This window comes from Rana temporaria, chromosome 4, assembly GCF_905171775.1.
Source record: "Rana temporaria chromosome 4, aRanTem1.1, whole genome shotgun sequence".
NCBI classification, from domain to species: domain Eukaryota; kingdom Metazoa; phylum Chordata; class Amphibia; order Anura; family Ranidae; genus Rana; species Rana temporaria.
The window spans coordinates 117,209,216-117,231,524 of NC_053492.1; the positions used below are offsets into that span (position 1 = coordinate 117,209,216).

The following is a 22,309-nucleotide window of genomic DNA, read 5'->3' on the forward strand; positions in this document are numbered from 1 at the left end:
AAAGTGCGCTGCAGGGGGCACGCGGGAAGTGCGAACACAGGAAAACATCATATGACGGCCTCCCGGCAAAGTGTGACCGTGCTGTATCTGTCATTTGGCTATAGCACGGTCATGAACAGGCTAAACCACTGTCCTGCTCTTTGCACTTGGCATAATTAAAACAACACCACCAAACTATATTCGTATTCTGCATACTTTAAAAGCGGAGGTCCACCCCAAAAAAAAAAATAATTAAAAGCCAGCAGCTACACATACTACAGTTGCTGGCTTTTAATAATGGGACACTTACCTGTCCTGGAGTCCAGCAATGTCGGCATCGCAGCTGATGTTTTACGCCGGGAACCCTACTGCAAATGCGCGAGGCCTCGCTCCTCTCCCCTATTGGCCCGGCGAAATAAGGAGGAGGGATTGGCACGGTGACGTCATGGGTCGTGGCGCAAAGTCAAAGACAGGTATCCTCTCGCTCCCTCCCCCCGAAAGGTGCAAATTGTGGCACCGGAGGGGGAGAGGAGACAAATGAGCGGAAGTTCCACTTTTGGGTGGAACTCTGCTTTAAAGTGGAGTTCCACCCATTTTTTTATGTTTGTCTGTGCTGCATGCTCTAATCTCATAGTGTTCAGAATGGACAATTTTTATTTATTTTGTTGCTTGTAAATACCTTTATTTTGTAGTCCTTCATTACTTCCTCCTCCTTATTTGCCTAGGCTATTTGCAAGGGTTTCTGGGATAGGCATCATGTTTCCCAGTAGTCCTTGCAAACCTGACTGAAACCTATTACATTGCTTGTGCACTGAGCATGTGCGAGATATGCAAAGCTGAAATCCAGGAAGTCATACAGTCTGGCTTCATGATGCCCACACTTAAGATGGCCACAGTCTATTTCTAGATTATAAACTATTTAAATGCTGTAACAACCTAACAAAACGGACCTTAGTTTACAGACTAACTTTACTAGAATACATTAAGCTTGTGTATTACAGGGGTATTTATATTTAAAAAGTGAAATTGTGGGTGGAACTCCCCTTTAAGTAATCCATCCACATTGTAAGGGCCCTGCAAATTATTTTTCATGAAATAGTTTCTAAATGTGTTTTTCCGCTTACATCCGTAACATCCTCCATGACTTCCCTAACATCCATTCCCCCCTCACTTCTGTTTGTTAAGAAGAAACACTGCATTTTAGTTGCAGTCATGTGGTCTGCTCTATGCACAATACAAATCCCATAATACTGTCATGTTTCTTTATTTAAAAAAAAACACCTTTGGGTATCTACTTTGCACAATTATGGTAATTTCACAGGTTTTCATACTGTCCTGGCATTTTTATTTCATAGGTTTTTAAACAGAAAGTAAAAAGGAAGCTTTTTTTTTCCTTATAAAAAAAAAAAATCACAGAAGTAATTAAAATACCACAAAAAGGAAGCTCTATTTGTAAAAATGATAATTTGTGTACACTATTGCATGATTGAGTAACTGTCAAACTATCACAGCGCTGCAAAGTGAAAAATGACCTCGACAAGAAGGCGATTTAACATGTTGGTCCTCAAACGATTAATTTAGGTACTTAAAATTACAAGGTAACCCTATAATCCCACCTTTGATGTCTCTGTGGATCTTCCTCTCCGAGTGCAAATAGTCCAGGCCTTTCAGGATTTCCCTTAATATTGTGGCAATATAAGACTCTTCCAGTGGCCCAGGCTTCAACTGAAGAATAAAAAGGTGCAAAGTGGTTAGAGGTCACAAAAAAAGAATAATAAAATGCAAGGGTACATGGGGAGACATGCAACACTGCAATAAAGCAAACAAAAAAGTGTCAGTTATTGCCATTCATCAGGTGTTAATGTTATTTTACTACATTAACTACATTTGAAAATGACAGCTAAAATATATTTACCGGGTACTTGCTTTGAGAATGCAAACTCTCACTAGTAGAGCCCTCCCTTTAATCAGTATTTTATAATAATAATTCTAATTATTATTATTTACTAGGTATGGGCACAGTACCTTTCATTTTTACATATTCTGAATACATCTAACAAATTTATGCTATGCCAACAATACGGTATTATAAAAAGCTTACCAAATCTAGTGCAGACCCTCCACCCAGGTACTCCATTATGATCCACAGCTTAGATCCCTGAATTAGAAAAAAAGAAAACAGAACACAAAAATATTATTTAACCACTTGCTTACTGGGCACTTAAACCCCCTTACTGCCCAGACCAATTTTCAGCTTTCAGCGCTCTCACACTTTGAATGACAATTGTGTGGGCATACAACATTGTACCCAAATAAAAAGTTTATCATTATTTTCACACAAATTGAGCTTTCTTTTGGTGGTATTTAATCACTGCTGGGTTTTTTATTTTTTGCTAAAAAAATAAAAAAAAGACCATACATTTTGAAAAAAAAACTGTTTCATAGTGTGTTTGAAAATTTTGAAAAAACAGGCAATTTTTCTCCTTCATTGATGTGCGCTGATGGGCACCGATAGGCTGTAATGATGGGCACTGATAGGTGTCACTATTGATGAGGCACTGGTCGGCATTGATGGATGGCACTAGTTGGCATACTGGCAGGTGGCACTGATGAGGCAGCCATCTTTGGCTCTGACATGCCCCAAGGGACATTTCACAAAGGTGACAAAGGGGTGGTAAAAACAGGTGGGTTCATCTGCATTTTTACCTTAACCACCTCAATATCTAAAAAAAAAAAAAAAAATGAAAAAAAACAAGGTGAATAGGAGAGTGTCTTCATTGGACAGCTCAGATCACAGGCACAATGTACAGTGCCAATCAGAGCAGCCTTATACCCTTTGTTAGCTGTGAACCAATCACAGCCAACACAAGTGTAAAAACTGTAGTGTTTACATACATTCAGCCCATTTACAATCGCATAAGCTCCCCTTCATCCATTGTTAATAGGTTGAATGTTTATAAATATGGCACACAGTATTGCAGCAAAGGTAAAGTGCCTCTAACCACCTATGATGATGGTATAACTGAGTACCAATGCTTGTGGGATTGTTTAAGTGCCATTGATCACCCATGATTGTGATGATTTATATAGGTAAAAAATGAAAAATCCAGTGGTTATTAAATACCACCAAAAGAATGTTTTAACTGTCTCAAAGAAAAAACAATATACCATTCTTTTGGGTTGATTATTTAATGACTGTCAGTCAAACTGACTGAAATATATGCATATGTTTGTGTGAATGGACCCTAAAAAGGTCCATCTTGTGGAAGAGTACAGTTCCTATAGTGGTGCATATAGTGGAGTGAGAAACACCTCTGATAACTTCAGTTTATAAGTAGAAAGAAATATTTGATAGTTTAGGAAATTACCTTTAGATAGGAGCCATAGTAGCGGGTGATGTAAGGGCTGTCACATTGGCTCAGAACAGTGATCTCTTGTTGAATGTCCTCAATCTCATCCTCTGCCTCTTCCAAATCTATGATTTTAATTGCCACCACTTCCTTGCTGCGGTTATCTATGCCCTTGTACACTTCTCCAAATGAACCCTTCCCAATCCGCTCCAACTTCGTAAACAGGCGTTCTGGATCCATCCTGGATCCCTAAATATAAAAAAAGGGAGCACACACAATTATAAAAGAAAATGTATATATATATATATATATATATATATACACATACATACATACATATATATATATATATATATATATATATATATATATATATATATATATATATATATATATATACACACACACACACACACACACACACACACATATATATATATATACAGCCCTCAAAATTTCCACTCGCCTACTAGCATTTGGCGAGTGGATTAAAGCTGGGGACGAGTGATGACAGGGCTGCATGACCAATCTCCCTCCAATCTGTGACTACACTTAGAGTCCCGATGAGATTGGCGGCCGAAGAGGAAAGGTGCATGCTCGGGAAAAGTAGTCTTTGAGCCGCGCACAGGCAGAGCAGTACACAGGTGCTCTCCTTACAATTCTCATTAAGCCATGGGACCCAACAGTATGACCTCTCTGAGGCTGCCGCCCCTCCCCCGACCAATGTAGCTGGAGAGCAGAAAGTAATGAGTGAGGTGGAGGATTGCAAAAATTACCACTCCGGTGCAGCGCTCACTGAAAGTTGCCCTGACATGAGAGCGGCAGCCTTCTAGTTTGTGCAGTTTTCTTCTCCTTGTGCTCTATGTAAGTGTCCAACAGTTTCGCCTGAGCACTGTGAACAGACTGTTCTCAATGTGTGCTGTGCGCTGTCAGTGTGCGCTGTGCTATGGTGTCAATGGCTGTGCAGTTGTGTGGATCTCAGTGCTGGATGGTACTCCCTCCCGCTGTGCTGCAGCTTCTCTCCTCTCTGCCAGCCTGAATAAAAGGGGGAAGTGGGGACATGCAAGTGTGGAGCCGCACACACAGGCTCCTGATGATGGGATGGATGGGAGTTACAGAGGAGACAGCAAGAGAATGGGGAAGAGACCCAGTTCTAGTGCCCTGTCCCTCTGGTCTGCCCCCAGTGCCCTGTCCCTCTGGTCTGCCCCCAGTGCCCTGTCCCTCTGGTCTGCCCCCAGTGCCCCGTCCCTCTGGTCTGCCCCCAGTGCCCCGTCCCATTTTGTTAAAGTTGTTGTTGGTAATATTTAATTTTGTAACTTGATTCTACATAAAACATTGTCATTCCATGAGATAATCTACGAGGGCATGTTTACGGGTGCAATTAGGCGCAGGGCAGTGTATGAATTAGGTGGGGCAACTGGTGGCGAGTAACTCTTGAGGCCTGGCTAGTAGCTCAGGACTTGAAATTTTGAGCCCTGTATATATATATATTATATATATATATATATATATATATATATATATATATACATATACACACATACACATACACACACACCTCTATGCCCCATGTTGGTTCTAATGGCAGCCTGTTGGCACCTGATAGCTCAGTTCTAGGTCTGCTCCGAGTGACTGTCAGTCACCGCTCTTCAATATTGGGGAGCCAGGCAGGGGTGGGCACAGCTGGTTTCAGATCTTAGCCGTGTGATGAGAGACAGAGGCAACCGAATGGAACCATGAATTCTGCGTTCTATCAGAAAATCCTGAAGGAGAATGTCCAGCCATCAGTTTGTGAACTTAAGCTCAAGCACACTTAGGTTATGCAGCAGGAAAATGATCCAAAATACACCAAGTGCCCCTCTGAATGGCTTAAAAAATAAAAATTAAGGTTTTGGAGTGGCATAGTTAAAGTCTGGACTTAAATTTGATTTAGATGCTGTGGCATGACCTAAAACAAGCCGTTCATGCTGGACAACCCTTCAATGTGGCTGAAAAATATTTTGCGAAGAAGACTCTACAGCAGGGGTCTCAAACTCAAATTACCTGAGGGCCACAAGACAAGTTTCCATATCCCATGGGGGGCCGCATGCAAACTTTCAAACTTCAAAAACAGTACTGGTGTCAGCGAACGCATTATTAACCCTGACCACTACACTGCACACTGACCACTACACTACACTACACACAGACCACTCACCATCAGGGTACAGCACATCAGGGCACAGCACACATGAGTGCACAGCGCACATCAGGGTACAAAGCCCAGCACATCAGGGTACAGGGCACATCAGAGCACAGCACATAGGGGTACAGCACAACAGGCCACATCAGGGTGCACGGCACATCAGGGCAGGGCATATCAGGACAGGGCACATGGCACATCAGGGCACAGCACATCAGGACAGGGCACATGGCACATCAGGGCACAGCACATCAGGACAGGGCACATGGCACATCAGGACAGGGCACATGGCACATCAGGGCACAGCACATCAGGACAGGGCACATGGCACATCAGGGCACAGCACATCAGGACAGGGCACATGGCACATCAGGGCACAGCACATCAGGACAGGGCACATGGCACATCAGGGTACAGGGCACATGAAACAGCACATCAGGGTACAAAGCCCAGCACATCAGGGTACATGGGGCACATCAGGGTACATGGGGCACATCAGGGTACATGGGGCACATGGGCCACAATCACAGCACATCAGGGCACATACGAGCAAACCAGGGCACATGAGAGCACATTAGGGCACAATCAGGGAACATGGGGCACACCAGGGAACATGGGGCACATGAGAGCACATCAGGGCACAGCACATCAGGACAGGGCACATGGCACATCAGGGCACAGCACATCAGGACATGGCACATCAGGGTACAGGACACATGGCACATCAGGGCACAGCACATCAGGACAGGGCACATGGCACAGCACATCAGGGTACAAAGCCCAGCACATCAGGGTACCCCATGTACCCTGATGTGCTGGGCTTTGTACCCTGATGTGCTGTTTCATGTGCCCTGTACCCTGATGTGCCATGTGCCCTGATGTGCTGGGCTTTGTACCCTGATGTGCTGTTTCATGTGCCCTGTACCCTGATGTGCCATGTGCCCTGTCCTGATGTGCCGTGCCCTGATGTGCTGTGCCCCATGTGCCCTGATGTGCTCTCATGTGCCCCATGTTCCCTGGTGTGCCCCATGTTCCCTGATTGTGCCCTGATGTGCCCCATGGCACATCAGGGTACATGGGCCACATCAGAGCACAATCGGAGCACATGGGGCATATCAGGGCACATACAAGCACACCAGGGCACAAGGGGCACATCAGGGCACAATCAGGGAACATGGGGCACATCAGGGTACAGGGCACAGGGTACCCTGATGTACAGAGCCCAGCACATCAGGGTACATGGGGCACATCAGGGTACATGGGGCACATCAGGGTACATGGGGCACATCAGGGTACATGGGGCACATCAGGGTACATGGGGCACATCAGGGCGCAATCAGGGCACATGAAAGCACATCAGGGCACAATCAGCGCACATCAGGGCACATGGGAGCACATCAGGGCACATGGGGGCACAATCAGGGGAAGTGAGAGCACAGGTCAGCATTTACTTGTTGTTTTCCTCAAAGGCAGAGTAGCGCAGGAAGCATCTGTCATAAGTTCACTTGTCGCTCATGTCACGCTGCTACTCCTCGGAAGCCCCCCCCTCTCTTCTCGTCCATCTCAGATGATGTCACAAGCAAATGGGGATGGACGAGAAGAGAGGAGGGGCTGCCGGGGAGTAGCAGTGTGACATGAGAGACAAGTGAACTTATGACAGACGCTTCCTGCGCTACTCTTCAGGCACCTCGATCTACACTTCCGTGGCACCCGCGGGCCATTTAAAACCGCTCCGCGGGCCGGTACTTTGAGTCCCCTGCTCTACAGTAATGTGAAAGACTCATTGGCAGCTATCGCAAACGCTTGATTGCAATTACTTTCACATCAGGCCAGGCAGGTTTGAGCAGGCCCTGCCCCCAAATAAATTAAATCATCATTTAAAAACTGCATTTTGGATTTACTCAGGTTATCATTTTGTAATATTAAAATTAGCCTAATGAGCTAAATCATAATTAAATGTGACAAATATACAAAAAAAAAAAATCAGGAAGGGGAAAATACGTTTTTTTTACAGAACTGTAAATACAAATCCTTTGCCAGGTAAAAAAAAAAAGCTCCCTTTCACAGTATGTATTTAATCTGGGTATTTAGCTATTTTCCTGGTGTTCAGCTTTTCTCTTCTCTAAAATGTATCACCTTCCCTCTAGATCTGAAATTAAAATGTAAAATTGTGCCAATACTTACTTTAATTTAAAAACGTTCCTGACCTCAAGTCGCAAGACATGTGAAATTCAATGTATTTCTATGAGAGTCGTTCTACTGACACTACAGAATTCGCTGTGAATTCAGAAAAGGTTCTACTTTGGTCTGACTTTTAATAAGACTTTGGTCCAGAGAATGTAAAGTTGCATCAAAGTCGCACACAAAAGTTGCATCAAAGTCACACTTTGTCGTCTCACACGTGTGACGAGAGCCTTGCCCTTTACCAAAATCCTGGACACACTCTGCTAATTCAATGTTCAGAGGTCCTTAATTTATTCTGTCATATTAGGCCTCTTGCATGCAGCAGCTTGAAAAAGCTCCGTACAGCTTATTTTTTCACTGAGCTAAAATACAGACTATTAATTGTAATGTGCCTATGGGAAGGAGAGATGTAGCCCCCCGAATCCTACAACAGACAGCTCCAAGACCCTCATAGCTAAAGTAATTGCCACTAAGAAAGCAGACTTTGAAGAAAACATTTCTTAGTTAGAGCAACGATAATGGAGCATACGATAGTGCCATTATTTGTTTTTTTTCCTAAACAAAACGCAGCATGTTGGATCAGGCACTTTTGATTGCGGCACAAAAATTGTGTGTCGCAGCTGGCAAACTAATGATGTGAAAAATAAATGACCAAGAATTTTCGTTCAGTTTTCAACTCGTCTATGGCCTGCCCAATGAAAGATCCTACAGGGGTAAAGGTTATGAAAGGTTTTAACAATAACTGCAGGTAGAAATTGTTCCAGCAGAGGATAAGGAGCCCAGCCCATACCTGTAATGGGCTTAGATAGGCAAAAATTACCTTTGATAACAGACCTACATTGTGATCTGAGTAAGGCCCCTTTCACACTGAGTTTTTCAGGCGGTACAGCGCTAAAATAGCGCCTAAATATGCGCTGGCAGGAGAGAAAAAAATCTCCTGCAAGTAGCATCTTTGGAGCGGTGAGTATACCGCTCCTTCACAGCTCTGCAGAGGCGCATTGCGGGAGGTATTAACCCTTTATCGGCGATAGCGGGGGTTAATACTGCACCGCTAGCGTCCGAATTCCGACGGTATAGCGCCGCTATTTTTCATAATCGATTAATCGGCCAGTAACATAATGGGGTTAAAACAACAAAAATTAGCCCTTTATAGTAGAAAAAAGCAAATCGCTACTGTAAATATTACTTTCACTGTCCCACAGTAAAAAACATTAACCCCTTACAGTAGCAATTATTTGCTTTTTTTTTTTTACTTATTTTTGTTTTTTTAACCCCATTATGTTACTAAACATCTCAGGCCTGGGGTCACACCTGTGTTTTTTGGTGCTTTTTGCAGAAACACATTACAGTTCATTTACATGTTTTCCTATGGGACACGTTCTCATCCATGATTTTTTTTTCAGCTGCTGCGTATTTGGAAAGGGCAAGGACTTTTTAACGCAAAACGGTGCTATTGATTTTTTGGTTCAATATACTTCAATGGAGAAGCTGCAGAAAAGTATGTAATGTGTTTTTGTGGCAATTTGTGTTTTTTAATCTGCCCAACAACAAATTGGGCCAAGAAAAATGTAAAATGCAAATTTTTTTTTTTTTAAGGCTATTATCCGATTAATCGAAACAATAATCGGCCAACTAATCGATTATGAAAATAATCGTTAGTTGCAGCCCTAGTACAGAGCCCCCCACAAACCACCCCCCATTAGTACAGACCCCTCCACAAATCATGGTGACCCCCCTCCATTAGTACCGAGGCCACCACAACCCCCCCCCCTCAGGGCAAACCCCACCCGGGCAGCAGCTGGAGAGGACAGTGTGCAGCTGCGCCGCCCGGGTGGATCGTGGAGGAGGATTAAAAAAAGTAAATACTGCGGCGGTGGAGAGGAGAACGCGGCCTCAGACAAGGAGGAGGAGTGAGCGGAGCACTCTGGCGCTTAAGCGCCTCCACCTCTGTGGCGCCTGGGTGAACTGCCCCCCGCGCAGTGCTGCCGATTGCTGCTGTCTGAGGTCTCGATCGGGCGGCCGCCACATTTCCGCCCTGTCCCCTGGCTGGTGCTGGCGCCGTAAGGCAAGTGGCAATGTTGCCTTGCGCTAGCGCCGGCCCTGCAGAGACCCGCGGCGCCTCATCCCGGTATAAGCACCCGGGGCAGACACACCGGCGGCCCCCCCGGTTGTTACGCCACTGGCCGAAGCTCACCTCAACCTATCAACAAGGGCACCACAATACTAGCTTATTTATCCAAATTTTCTAATTAGATTCAATTGAATCCTGGGGGGGAAAGCTGTGTGAAACAATTTATACACAAAGGGCCAGATTCACAGCGGAGATACGACGGAGTATCTCAGATACTCCGTCGTATCTCTCAGAATATCTATGCGACTGATTCATAGAATCAGTTCCGCATAGATATCCCTAAGATCTGACAGGTGTAATTGTTTTACACTGTCGGGTCTTAGGATGCAGTACCGCGGCCGCCGCTGGGGGGAGTTTGCATCGTAAACCAGCGTCGGGTATGCAAATTAGGAGTTACGGCGATCTAAGACGGTTTTTCGCGTTCGCTACGTCGCCGCTAGTCTAATTTCCCGTCGCAAAGTTAGTCGTCGTTTTGGGTGCCTTAACTTTACACAGCAAACGTATTGCTGTATAAAGTATGGCCGTCGTTCCCGCGTCGAAATTTAAAAATCAACGTCGTTTGCGTAAGACGTTTGGGAATACGGAAGTACGCTACGCACATCGCCGTTCGAAAAAATTACGTCACTTCGCGCAAAGCACGAGTTACGAAACGGAGCATGCGGAGCATGCAAGGAGGCCGCCAGCGTAGGTTTTCATTGCAAGTGCTCTGTGAATCAGGCACTTGCGATGAAAACTTGCGGCGATGTAACGTATCTACGTTACGCCGCCGCAATTCTACCTGAATCTGGCCCAAACTTCTTAGGGCTCATTTAGGTGAGCAACCGCTGACAAGAATTTGTGAATTCTAGTGCTAGAATTGTTGCTTGCACTCGAAAGCATGTGGCGATACCTCACATGTGTGGTTTGAACGGCGTTTACATATGTGGGCGGGATTTACATGTGCGTTCGCATTTGAGCGCGAGCTACCGGGGGCAGGGGCGCTTTTCAAAAAAAAAGGGCTGCAACTAACGATTATTTTCATGGCCGATTATGGCTTCAATTAATCGATTAATAACCTTAAAAAAAAAAAAAGTAATTTTGCTGCAATTTTAATTTTTTGGGCCAATTTGTTGTTGGGCAGATTAAAAAACACAAATTGCCGCAAAAACACATTACGTGCTTTTCTGCAGCTTCTCCATTGAAGTATATTGAACCAAAAAAAACAAAATAGCACCGTTTTGCGTTAAAAAAAAGTCCTTGCCCTTTCCAAATACACAGCAGCTGAAAAACCTTAGTTAGACTTACCGGTAACGGTATTTCTATGAGTCTTTCAGGACAGCACAGCTCCACCCACTTCCCAGGAAACACTGCAGTCAATGCTATAACTTCCGCCCCCTTCCACCATGGCCTCAGTTGTTCACGAGTACCTCCGGCCACGCTGAAATTAGATAAGCAGAACATAGAAACTACACGCATTAGCATATATATATATATTATCTTTAATAATAAAAGGGCGGGTTATCGGTGCTGTCCTGAAAGACTCATAGAAATACCGTTACCGGTAGGTCTAACTAAGGTTTTCTCACCTCGTCTTTCAGGACAGCACCTGGAGATGATAACCGAGTACTTACTCTAGGGTGGGACCACCGCTTGCAGGACCTTCCTGCCAAAAGACTGCTCTGACACAGAGAGCAAATCCATCCTATAATGACGAGCGAAGGTGGAAAAGCTCGTCCACGTTGCCGCTTTACAGATGTGTTCTGGTGAAGCTCCAGCCCGTTCTGCCCAGGAAGTTGCCACCGCCCTAGTAGAATGGGCCATTACTCCCGGAGGAGGATCCAAACCTTTAGCTTTGTATGCCTCATGGATAGCCATACGTAACCATCTAGCCAGAGTATTCTTGGAAGCCCCATGCCCCTTGCGGGATCCTGAAAACAGAACGAAAAGCGAATTCGCCTTTCTGAACTCACTAGAGACCTCTAGATAGCGTCTAATGCATCTCCTGACATCTAAGGAATGGAATTCTCTCTCCTTCGGACAAGAAGGAGTTGGACAAAAGGTAGGTAACACTATTTCCTGCGTCCTATGAAATACTGACACTACCTTCGGAAGAAAACTCGGATCAGTTCTTAATACTACCCTATCAGGGAAGATTGACAAAAAGGGCTCCAAAATGGAGAGCGCCTGAAGCTCGCTAACCCTCCTCGCTGAGGTGACCGCTACCAAAAGCACCAATTTCAAAGTCAGAAATTTTATAGAGGCGTCTACCAGTGGTTCGAAGGGTTTTTTAGTCAAACCCCCCAGAACCACTGATAAATCCCACTTGGGGAAAAATTTAAACGGGGAAGGCCTAGCCCTGGCTAAGGCCTTAAAAAATCTGATGACGTAGGGCTCTAGAGATAAACGTCTCTCTAGAAACACTGACAAAGCCGCCACCTGCGCCTTCAAGGTGCTGGCTGCCAGGCCCTTATCCATACCGTCTTGTAAAAACTCCAAGACGGAACAAGTATTCAAAGGAGAATAATTTTTACCTTCACACCAAGAATTTAAAACCTTCCAAGTCTTGAAATAGATGGCCCTCTTGACCTCTTTCCTGCTACTAAGTAGCGTATCTACCAAACGTTTGGATAAACCCTTCCTGCTAAGAATTAGCTCTTCAGTAACCAGGCCGTGAGTCTTAACCGACTCACGTCTGGATGAAGTAGAGGGCCCTGAAAAAGTAAATCTTTTCTGACTGGCAGTACCCAGGGATCTTCTACTGCCAGCTCCAACAGACTCGAAAACCAAGGCCTCTTGGGCCAGTACGGGGCTATCAGGATCAGAGTAGTCTTCTCCTCCTGAAGCTTCCGTAATACTAAAGGGATGATCTGAACTGGGGGGAAGGCATAGCACAGGGGGAAGGGCCAGCGTTGGACTAACGCATCTAGACCCTCTGCCTGGTCCATTCTGTTGAGAGAAAAATAAGCCGGAACCTTGGCATTGGACTGGGACGCGAACAGGTCTATCTGAGGGGTTCCCCACCTGTTTACTAGCTCTTGGAAGACCTCCGGGCATAAACACCATTCCGATTCCAGAACCCTCGTTCGACTTAAAAAGTCTGCCAGAAGGTTTAAGCTGCCTTTTAGGTGTACTGCCGATAGGGAAGCCAAGTTCAGCTCTGCCCAGGACAGAGTCTGTAAGGCCAGATTGAGGAGTACCTTGCTTCTCGTGCCCCCCTGTCTGGAAACATACGCCACTGCTGTGGCGTTGTCTGACAGAATCTGGACATGTTGGTCCAGAATCAGCTCCTGGAAGGCCCTTAGCCCTAACCAAATGGCCCTGAGTTCCCTCCAATTGGAGGACCTTCTGGACTCTTCCCTCGTCCAGGATCCCTGTGCCATCTGCCCGTTTAGGTGAGCACCCCATCCCCACGAACTTGCGTCCGTAGTTAGGACCCTTGTAGTGGGGAAGGACCAAGACAGGCCTAGGCGCAGATTTGCCTGGCCTCTCCACCACCAAAGTTTCCTTCTCACTGAAGACGGAACTCTGAATCTTTTCTCTATGGATTCCCAATGGGTCCAATTCTGAAGGATAGCCTGTTGTAGGTCCCTTGAATGAAGACGAGCCCACTGCACCGCCGGCATGGCAGCCGTGAGTAAGCCCATTGTGGACATGGCTGAGCGAACAGAAATCGGCACATTTGTCTGAATTGTCTTCACCGCAGCCTGAACTTTCTCTATCTTTTCTTCTGGTAGAAAAATCTTCCCCTGAACAGAGTCCATCGTGTATCCTAGAAAGACTATCCTCTGGGAGGGCACTAGATTTGACTTTTCTCTGTTCAGAATCCACTCGAGCCCTTCCAAATGAGCCTGGGTCCTCCTCAGGTCCAGGAGAAGCTGCTTCTCCGACTTGGCGAACACCAGGAGGTCGTCCAAGTATGGAATTATGGAAATCCCCCTGAGCCTTAGGGGTGCCAAGGCCTCTGCCACCACCTTTGAAAAGACTCTGGGAGAGGAGGAAAGGCCGAATGGGAGGGCTCTGAATTGGAAATGTCTCACTCCGCTCTCTGTTCTGATGGCTAGGCGCAGATAGCGCTGAGAGGAAGTCCTGATCGGGACGTGCAAATATGCATCCCTTCAATCTATCGATGCTAGAAAGCATCCCAGAGGAAGAAGCTTTCTCACCGAGTATATAGAATCCATGCGGAATCTCTTGTACCGGATAGCTAGATTCAGGACTTTTAGGTTTAAAATTAACCTGAATTTGCCCAACGGCTTCCTTACTAGAAATATATGGGAATAACAGCCCTCCCCCTGTTCTCTCTGGGGCACTGGCGTAATCACCCTCTGTTGGAGAAAATCTTCCACTAATGCCAGCATTGCCCGAGATTTCTCTTGCTCCCTGGGCAATTGGGTCACATAAAACCGCGACGGTGGTCTTCCCGAGAACTCCAGTGCGTAGCCCTCTGCAATCAGTTTGAGGACATACGGACTGGACGTCGCCTCTGCCCACTGTGGAAGGAAGGCTTGGAGCCGACCTCCCACAGCTGGGAGACCGTCACTGGGGCTTAGCAGGCTGGCTGGGGGAGCGAAATAACACCCCAGGCTTCCCGCGGCCCCTCTGGGACCGCCAGGGTCTACCACCCTGGCCTCTTTGCGCATCCTTAGGACCCTTGGCTTGGAAAAAAGGACGAAAATTTTTCTTGGGCCCTGAATCTACCTTTTTTAAAGGAAGAGCCTTCTTTCTATCCGCCGTCCTATCCAGAACGGCATCTAGCCCTGTGCCAAACACCAAGTCTCCTTCAAAAGGTAATCCACACAGTTTCAGCTTAGAGGCTGTGTCCCCCTGCCAGGTCTTAAACCATAAGGCCCTTCTGGTTGAATTTATCAACGCCGAGGATCTGGCGGAGAGCTTCACGGATTCAGCAGATGCATCTGCTATATAGCCTACCGCTTTCATAAGGACTGGAAAGGACTCCAAAAGCTCTCTATGAGAGGTACCAGCCTCGATGTGACCTTTAAGCTGATCCAGCCAATGTTCAAGGTTTCTAGCCACCACAGTGGATGCCATAGCTGGCTTGAGATTAATCAAGCTGGTATCCCAGGCTTTCTTGAGCAGGGTATCTGCTCTTTTATCCAGGGGATCTTTAAGGGTACCTGTATCCTCAAAAGCTAGGTCCGTATTGCGAGAAACTTTTGAGAATGCTGCATCCAGTTTAGGCCTTTTATTCCATGCCTGCGTTGGATCTTCATCGAAAGGAAATCTCCTTTTCAGAGATTTAGAAAAAAAGGGTGCCTTTTCTGGGTCCTTCCATTCTCTTTTAATTGTCTCGGACAATACTTTATGTACTGGGAAGGTACGATGTTTCACCTCATCCAAGCCCTGGTTCATCCTGTCATGCAAGGACAGCTGAGTCGCATATTCCTTAATGTTTAGGGTAGAATGAATAGTCCTTAATAGGTCATCAACCTCGTCTAAGGACAGTTTATAGCACGAGGAAGAAGTATCCCTTTCTTCTTCTTCCTCCGCCTCTGATCCTGAAACAACCTTTTCAGGTTCCTCCTCCTCGGACTCACTGTCTAACCTTCTAGATGTGGAGGGGGTACTGGCCCTGGCCTTAGATCCCTTAGTCGGACCCTTGTCCAGGAAGGAGCGAAAAGACTGGAAAGTCTGGTGCAACTCCTCCCTAAATGAAGAGAGCAACTCCCCCGTACCCTTGACGGTGGGCTGCTCAGAGGCCGAACTAGTAGAGGCCTCCCCCCTGACAATCTCCGCAATACAAGTTTTGCATAAAGGTTTGGTCCAGTTCCCTTTAAGGGAAGCTTTACAAGTAGCACACCGCTTCTTGGAAGGAGGAGGTTCTACCACTTTAAGTTTTTCTTTAACTTTCTGAAACGACACAAAGGACAACAACGCTATGTTTAACCTTTGTATGCCAGCCAACATATCACACAAGTGCACACAGCTAGTGAACAATTAACACCAGAACCCATCACCGCTGTACCAGAAAAAACTACACACACCCAAAGAAGTGACTAGGGTGAGTGAGGCAGGCTCCCCTCCCCCGAAGGGGCAGAAAAGAGGGACATAACAATACCCTGGCACATTGACCACCGCTGGGTCTCCTACCTGGGCTGGGCTGGTGCTTGTGGCTCCTGCTCCCGCCACCTCCGCTGCGTCTTCTGGCTCCATGGTCCCAGAACACTGCGGGCGTGCGACAGCTTTTTGAATTTCCCGGCTCTTTCTCGCCGCTGCGAGACCCAGGAAATAGCACCGCCGAGGCCACTCCTCCTCCTGCGTTCCAGGCGGCCGGAACCGGAAGCCGCCACGCGCCGCCGGAAGTCCCGCCTCCACCCGGAAAGGACGTCACTACGCCCTCCGCTCCGGGACCTCGTATGCCGGAAGAACGGCACCTGACCGCCCCCCCGCAAGCTACGATGCCCGGACTCAGGGAGCGGGACCTCCAGCAGCCTCTGTCCTCGCCGGACCGAAGAGGAGAAGCACCCGACCTTCACCCGCGCGTCAGGGGAGAAGTCGAGTCCGCCTCCTGGAGGATCACCTCCTAATACATCAAACACCGGTATGCCTCAAAAAAAAAAAAAACACCTTCCCCGCCTGGGGAGAGAACAGCACACCCCTGGTTCCCTGCAGCGCTTCCACCATGGCCGGAGGAAACACTACAACTGAGGCCATGGTGGAAGGGGGCGGAAGTTATAGCATTGACTGCAGTGTTTCCTGGGAAGTGGGTGGAGCTGCGCTCTCTCCAGGTGCTGTCCTGAAAGACGAGGTGAGAAAAATTCATGTATGTGAATGTTTCCCACAGGAAACCATGTAAATGAACTATGTAAATGAACTGTAGTGTGTTTCTGAAAAAAGCACAAAAAAACACAGGTGTGACCCAGGCCTGAGATGTTTAGTAACGTAACAGGGTTAAAAAAACTAAAATTAGTACAAAAAGAGCAAATAATCGCTACTGTAAGGGGTTCATTTTTACAGTGAAAGTAATATTTACAGTAGCGATTTGCTGTTTTTGTACTATAAAGGGCTAATTTTTGTTTTTTTTAACCCCATTATGTTACTGGACGATTAATCGATTATGAAAATAGTAAATAGATTCATTTAATAATCGATTAGTTGTTTCGGCCCTAAAAAAATGTATTGTTTATTTTTCTTTATTATAATTATTTTTGTACACTATTTACATTTATTTTTTTGATAACTTTTATTCCTATTACAAGGAATGTAAACATCCCTTGTAATATGAATGGTGTGTGACAGGTCCTCTTTATGGAGATGAGGGGTCAATAAGACCCCACAGTTCTCCACCAGGCTGGAAAGCATGAGATCAAAATAAAAAAATCACTATCTCATGCTTACCAGCCGTGATCGCGGCTTTGTTTACAATCTGGTCACCGGAAAACTCGTCGTCATCTGGCGGCGGCCGATTCTTTCTCCGGGTCCTCGATGGCACGGGAGAGCCTGGAGAAGCACCGGATGGCGGCGGGAGGCATCATTTAGATATTCCCACTGAAAGTCAAAGACGTCTTATGACGTCCTTGGGCGGGAAGTGGTTAAGGTGGTAAATAAACTCACTGGTGCTGCGACTGTATGTAACAAGCAATGATGGGCTCCGGTATGTTCGGATTGAGGTGGCACTGCACAACACCAATCATAGGCAGCGTGTGCATGTGCAGCTGCTGGTCGGGAAATGCCTCCCTGCCTATGATTGGCAGTGTGCAGCGACGGCTTCCTGGTGGGCTTAATCCGAACACACACAAGTCTATCACTAGTAACCAGTAAGGATGAGCTCCAGCGTGTTCGCAAAGCCCACACTGCGCTAATCACAGGCAGTGAGACATTGTCCCGATGCGCGGCTGCAGAGATCGGGAAATGTCTCACTGCCTGTGATTAGCGCAGTGCAGTGCCCACTTCCTGGTTGGCTCTGCACACACGCCAGAGCTCATCCTTAGTAACCAGTGATAAGTATGGGCTCAGGCTTGTTCGCAGCTCCACATGCCCGAGCTCGCCAGGAAGCTTACGTTGCGCAGCGCTAATCACATGCAGCCACAGATCGGGAAATGTCTCACTGCCTGTGATTAGTGCTGCGGAGTGTTAGCTTCCTGGTGGGCACGTGGAGTTGAGAACACGCCTGAGCTCATCCCTAGTGATTAGCATTACCAGCGATTAGTTCAGGTGTATTTGCCATGAGTCTGAATCCACCTGCGCTATTCCGCCGTTAAGCCAATCATATGCGTTAAGAGGCATTCCGCACCCTGCAGTTGCATATGTTCACACCTCTTGCATATGTGTGGCTGCGGGGAAGGGAATTTCTCCGCTGAATATGATTGGCTGACAGCTTTGGACCTGTGTGTGAACACGCCTGAGCTCATCCCTACATGTAACCATCACCCCAGCAGCTACATGTGATTAGGGGCCATGGATGCAGGCAGATTTAGGGCTGGCGTTTGCAGCCGCAGCTAAATCGATCACAGCACAGAGATCTGCTGCGTCCAGACGCCACGTTTAGCCATCTCTGCACACAGCAGCCTATCCGCTTGTCTAATCGAGGGCTAGGCGTAGTAATATGACCATGCTGGCTGCGTGCGACCAATAAAAACATTTTTAAATGAAATAAATATAAGTAGATCTATTACCTGCGCCTGAAAATCTCGCAGAAGGGCCATACTTTGCAGAGTTTGCTCCATTCAGTGAACGATCGGCTGGGGTTGGTCTAGGACGAGCTGTCTATGGATCGCTGTACACGAATCTCCCCACATGGCACACCTGGAGACACACCTGAACACTACAGAGAAATATGTGGTCACAGTATTAGCTGAGGTGATGACACAAACACATACAGGAGTACAGATATCACAGGGAAGATGAATTATACATTCCTGGCCACTCACAGTTCATATTTCAGTAACCAGAGATGATTATTGTGCTGTCTGTCTGGCAGCTGCTCAGTGCAGAGCCTACATGGAGAGCCCCCCCTCTACATCCCCCCCGGGGAGCCCCGACACCAGTACACAGCAGGCCTCCTCCCCAAACCCCCCTATACAGACCCCCCCTACCCGAGAGCAACACTAAGTGACGTCACTGTCGCAGGGAATTCTGGGGCTCGTATTCTCCCGCACTATACATTCCCATCCGCTCTAGGAGTCCGGGAACTACAATTCCCATAAACAGGAGACGCACGGCTACAGGAGAGCACGTGATTGGAGCGAGGCATGACGTCACGTGACATGGGGCTGCGTCTCCGTCTATCCCAATAGCAGACTTCTGACATGAGATATGATTGGTCAGTGAGGCCGCTGGAGTATTCCAGTAATGGATATATCTGCCATGTGTTGGAGGGATACCACCAATGGTTGCCATAGCTACTCTAGTGTTCACCAATAGGCATCTGCTATGCTTACCTGTGCTAGCTATGCGTATATATTTTATTAGCACAGTTCAGTTTTCCTGCTCTTTTGTTTGATCCCTTAGATCTGTTTAACCACTTCCGTACCGGACACTTTCACCCTTTTCCTGCCCAGGCCAATGTTCAGCTTTTAGCGCTGTCGCACTTTGAATGAGAATTGCGCAATCATGCTGTAACACCGTACCCATATGAAATTGTTATCGTTCTTTTGAGACTGATAGATCTTTCTTTTGGAGGTATTTAATCATCACTGTTTTTTTTTTTTTGCTAAATATATGAAGAAAGACAAACAATTTTGAAATTTCGTTTTTTGTAAAATTTTGAAAATCAGTAACTTTTCTTCTTCACTGATGAACGCTGACGAGGCTGTACTGATGGGCACCAATGAGGCTGTACTGATGGGCACTGATGAGGCTGCACTGATGGGTATTGATGAGGTTGCACAGATGGGTATTGATGAGGCTGCACTTATGGGCATTGTTAAGGCTGCACTGATGGGTATTGATGAGGCAGCACTTATGGGCATTTTTGAGGCTGCACTGATGGGTATTGATTAGGTTGCACTTATGGGCATTGTTGAGGCTGCACTTATGTGTACTGATGAGGCTGCACTTATGTGTACTGATGAGGCTGCACTTATGTGTACTGATGAGGCTGCACTGATGGGCACCAATGAGGCTGTACTGATGGGCACTGATGAGGCTGCACTGATGGGTATTGATGAGGCTGCACTTATGTGCATTGTTAAGGCTGCAATGATGGGTATTGATGAGGCAGCACTTATGGGCATTTTTGAGGCTGCACTGATAGGTATTGATGAGGTTGCACTGATAGGTATTGATGAGGTTGCACTGATGGGCATTGATGAGGCAGCACTGATGAGGTGGCACTAATGGGGTTGCACTGATCATCAGGGCGCTGATGATCAACGTAAATTCTGTGCCATGTCAGATTGGCTCTCCTTTCCCCCACCCACACGCTGTCTCTGTGTGAGGAAAGGAGAGCCAATGACAGGCAAGACTGTTTACATGCACAGTGGCTAAGTGGTCAGCACTTCTGCCTTGCAGTACTGGGGTTGTTTGTTCAAATCCCAACCACGACACTACCTGCCCGGAGTGTGCGTGTTCTCCCTGTGCCTGCGTGGGTTTCCTCCGGGGACTCTGGTTTCCTCCCACACTCCAAAGACATGCTGGTAGGTTATCTGGCTCCTATGTAAAATTGTGGGGTCTGTCTGTGGTTCTCCTCGCTGTGTCACCTGCAATGCTGGCCAGTATCTGTCCCGAATGACTTCCAACAACTTGATGTTCTTCCAACAAGTTAGTTGTCAGTTGCTACCTCTGCTTGCTCCCAACGGACTTCTCAATTCCTTTCAGCCTCCTTGGACTCACTGGCTTTGTCTCATAGAATGTAAAAGCTGGCCAGCCTTTGCCAGTCCCTGGGAATAGAATCCCCCTTACACAGGCTGCAGTCTCCCACAGGGCAGGGAGTTTTCCTGACAGGGGTCTGTCTTCAAACAGCAGCAAGCTTCTCACACTCCGCCTTCCAAGTTTAAGGAGGAACTCCATATCCTGGATACTGCACAAACATCATGGAGTTAGGAGAGCGCCTTAATCTTCGACCTTTCACATGATCTCTTCTTCTACCAGGTCCCTAGGCATTTGTGAGCATGCCCTTGTGCACAGTATTATCCTGCGCAAGGCTTAGGGACCCCGTTTAATGCCTGGTGTAGTCCAGGAGCCCACCCCGAGGGGGGAACCTCTCATTTGACCCTTGCTTGGTGCAATACGAGAGAGGAAAGCATGGAGGACGTGAGGGACTAACCCCCTTACATCAACTGGCGCCCCACATTGGGGCTATGCCTATCACAAGCACCCTGAAGACAACCCCAAAATAGGTCATTGGTTCCTAGGCCCTTCTCTCCTTTCCCTCTGCGACACATAACGTTGCATGGCAAGTCAAAACACAAATTTCAAGGGGGGTTGTCTTAACCACTTCATTACTGGCTACTTAAACCCCCTTCGTGCCCAGACCAATCTTCAGCTTTCAGCGCTGATGCATTTTGAATGACAATAGCGCGGTCATACAACACTGTACCCAAATTATATTTTTATATTTTTTTCCCCACAAATAGAGCTTTCTTTTGGTGGTATTTGATAATCTCTGCGATTTTTATTTTTTGCGCTATAAACAAAAAAAGACAGAAAATTTAGAAAAAAAACACAATATTTTTTACTTTTTGTTATAATAATATCCAATTTTTTAAAAAAAAATATATATTTTTTTCCTCGGTTTAGGCCGATACGTATTCTTCTACATATTTTTGGAAAAAAAAATCGCAATAAGCGTATATTGATTGGTTTGCGCAAAAGTTATAGCGCCTACAAAATAGGGGATAGATTAATGATTTTTTTTTTGTTTTTTACTAGTAATGGCAGTGATCTGCTATTTTTTTGTCAGGCCTGCGATATTGCGGCAGACATATCGGACACTTTTGACACAATTTTGGGACCATTCACATTTATACAGCGATCAGTGCTATAAAAATGCACTAATTACTGTATAAATGTGACTGGCAGGGAAGGGGTTAACACTGGGGGGGTGAGGAAGGGATTAAATGTATTCCTTGGGTGTGTTCTAACTGTGTGTGGAGGGGGACTGACTGGGGGAGGTGACCAATGCTGTGTCCCTATGTACAAGTGTAGCGCCCCCCTACTTTCAGTACGGGCGCTACACTAAAACTAGCGGGGAATGGGAGGCTTAATTACTCCCATTCACGAATTGTGGAAATTTAGGCTGCTGCCAATTCCACAGTCTGTCCTGTAGGTCAGTGTGCGCTCCTCGTTGGGCATGCTGGGAGGGGGGATATATATATCGGTGGCGGCCGTTTTTGGCGGGTTAGTTCTTGCGGGGCCCGAGTTCCATGTGCAGTACCCACCTTCAGGGTACGCGCATCCATGGGCCCCGCCACCGCGTCCTGCCTTGCCGAGGTCATGCATCATGTACCTTAATTTGAGAGGCTTGCTGGGTCCCAAGGATCCTAAGCTAGGAGCTGTGCGATGGGAATTGGCTCGGGAGAACCTAGAGGTTGTCCGGAGGGCCTA

General features: G+C 46.7%; 1 protein-coding gene across 5 annotated transcripts in view; it reads right to left on the reverse strand.

Annotated features, from left to right (window-relative positions):
• Positions 1-18,819, reverse strand: part of STK25 (serine/threonine kinase 25) — a 36,072-nt gene extending 17,253 nt beyond the window's left edge. For 3 of the 5 annotated variants that reach the window (XM_040348880.1, XM_040348881.1, XM_040348883.1), the window contains exons 1-5: positions 18,694-18,818; positions 18,439-18,587; positions 3,348-3,578; positions 2,081-2,137; positions 1,596-1,704 (exon numbers count right to left, since the gene is read on the reverse strand). In XM_040348880.1, coding sequence (XP_040204814.1) covers positions 1,596-1,704; positions 2,081-2,137; positions 3,348-3,578; positions 18,439-18,489 — 448 coding nt within the window. In that variant the 5' untranslated portion in view covers positions 18,490-18,587; positions 18,694-18,818. Of the gene's footprint in view, positions 1-1,595; positions 1,705-2,080; positions 2,138-3,347; positions 3,579-18,438; positions 18,588-18,693 lie in introns of all 5 variants that reach the window. The other 2 variants (XM_040348882.1, XM_040348879.1) reach the window with 2 other exon arrangements.
• Between the last annotated feature and the right edge of the window lie 3,490 nt (positions 18,820-22,309).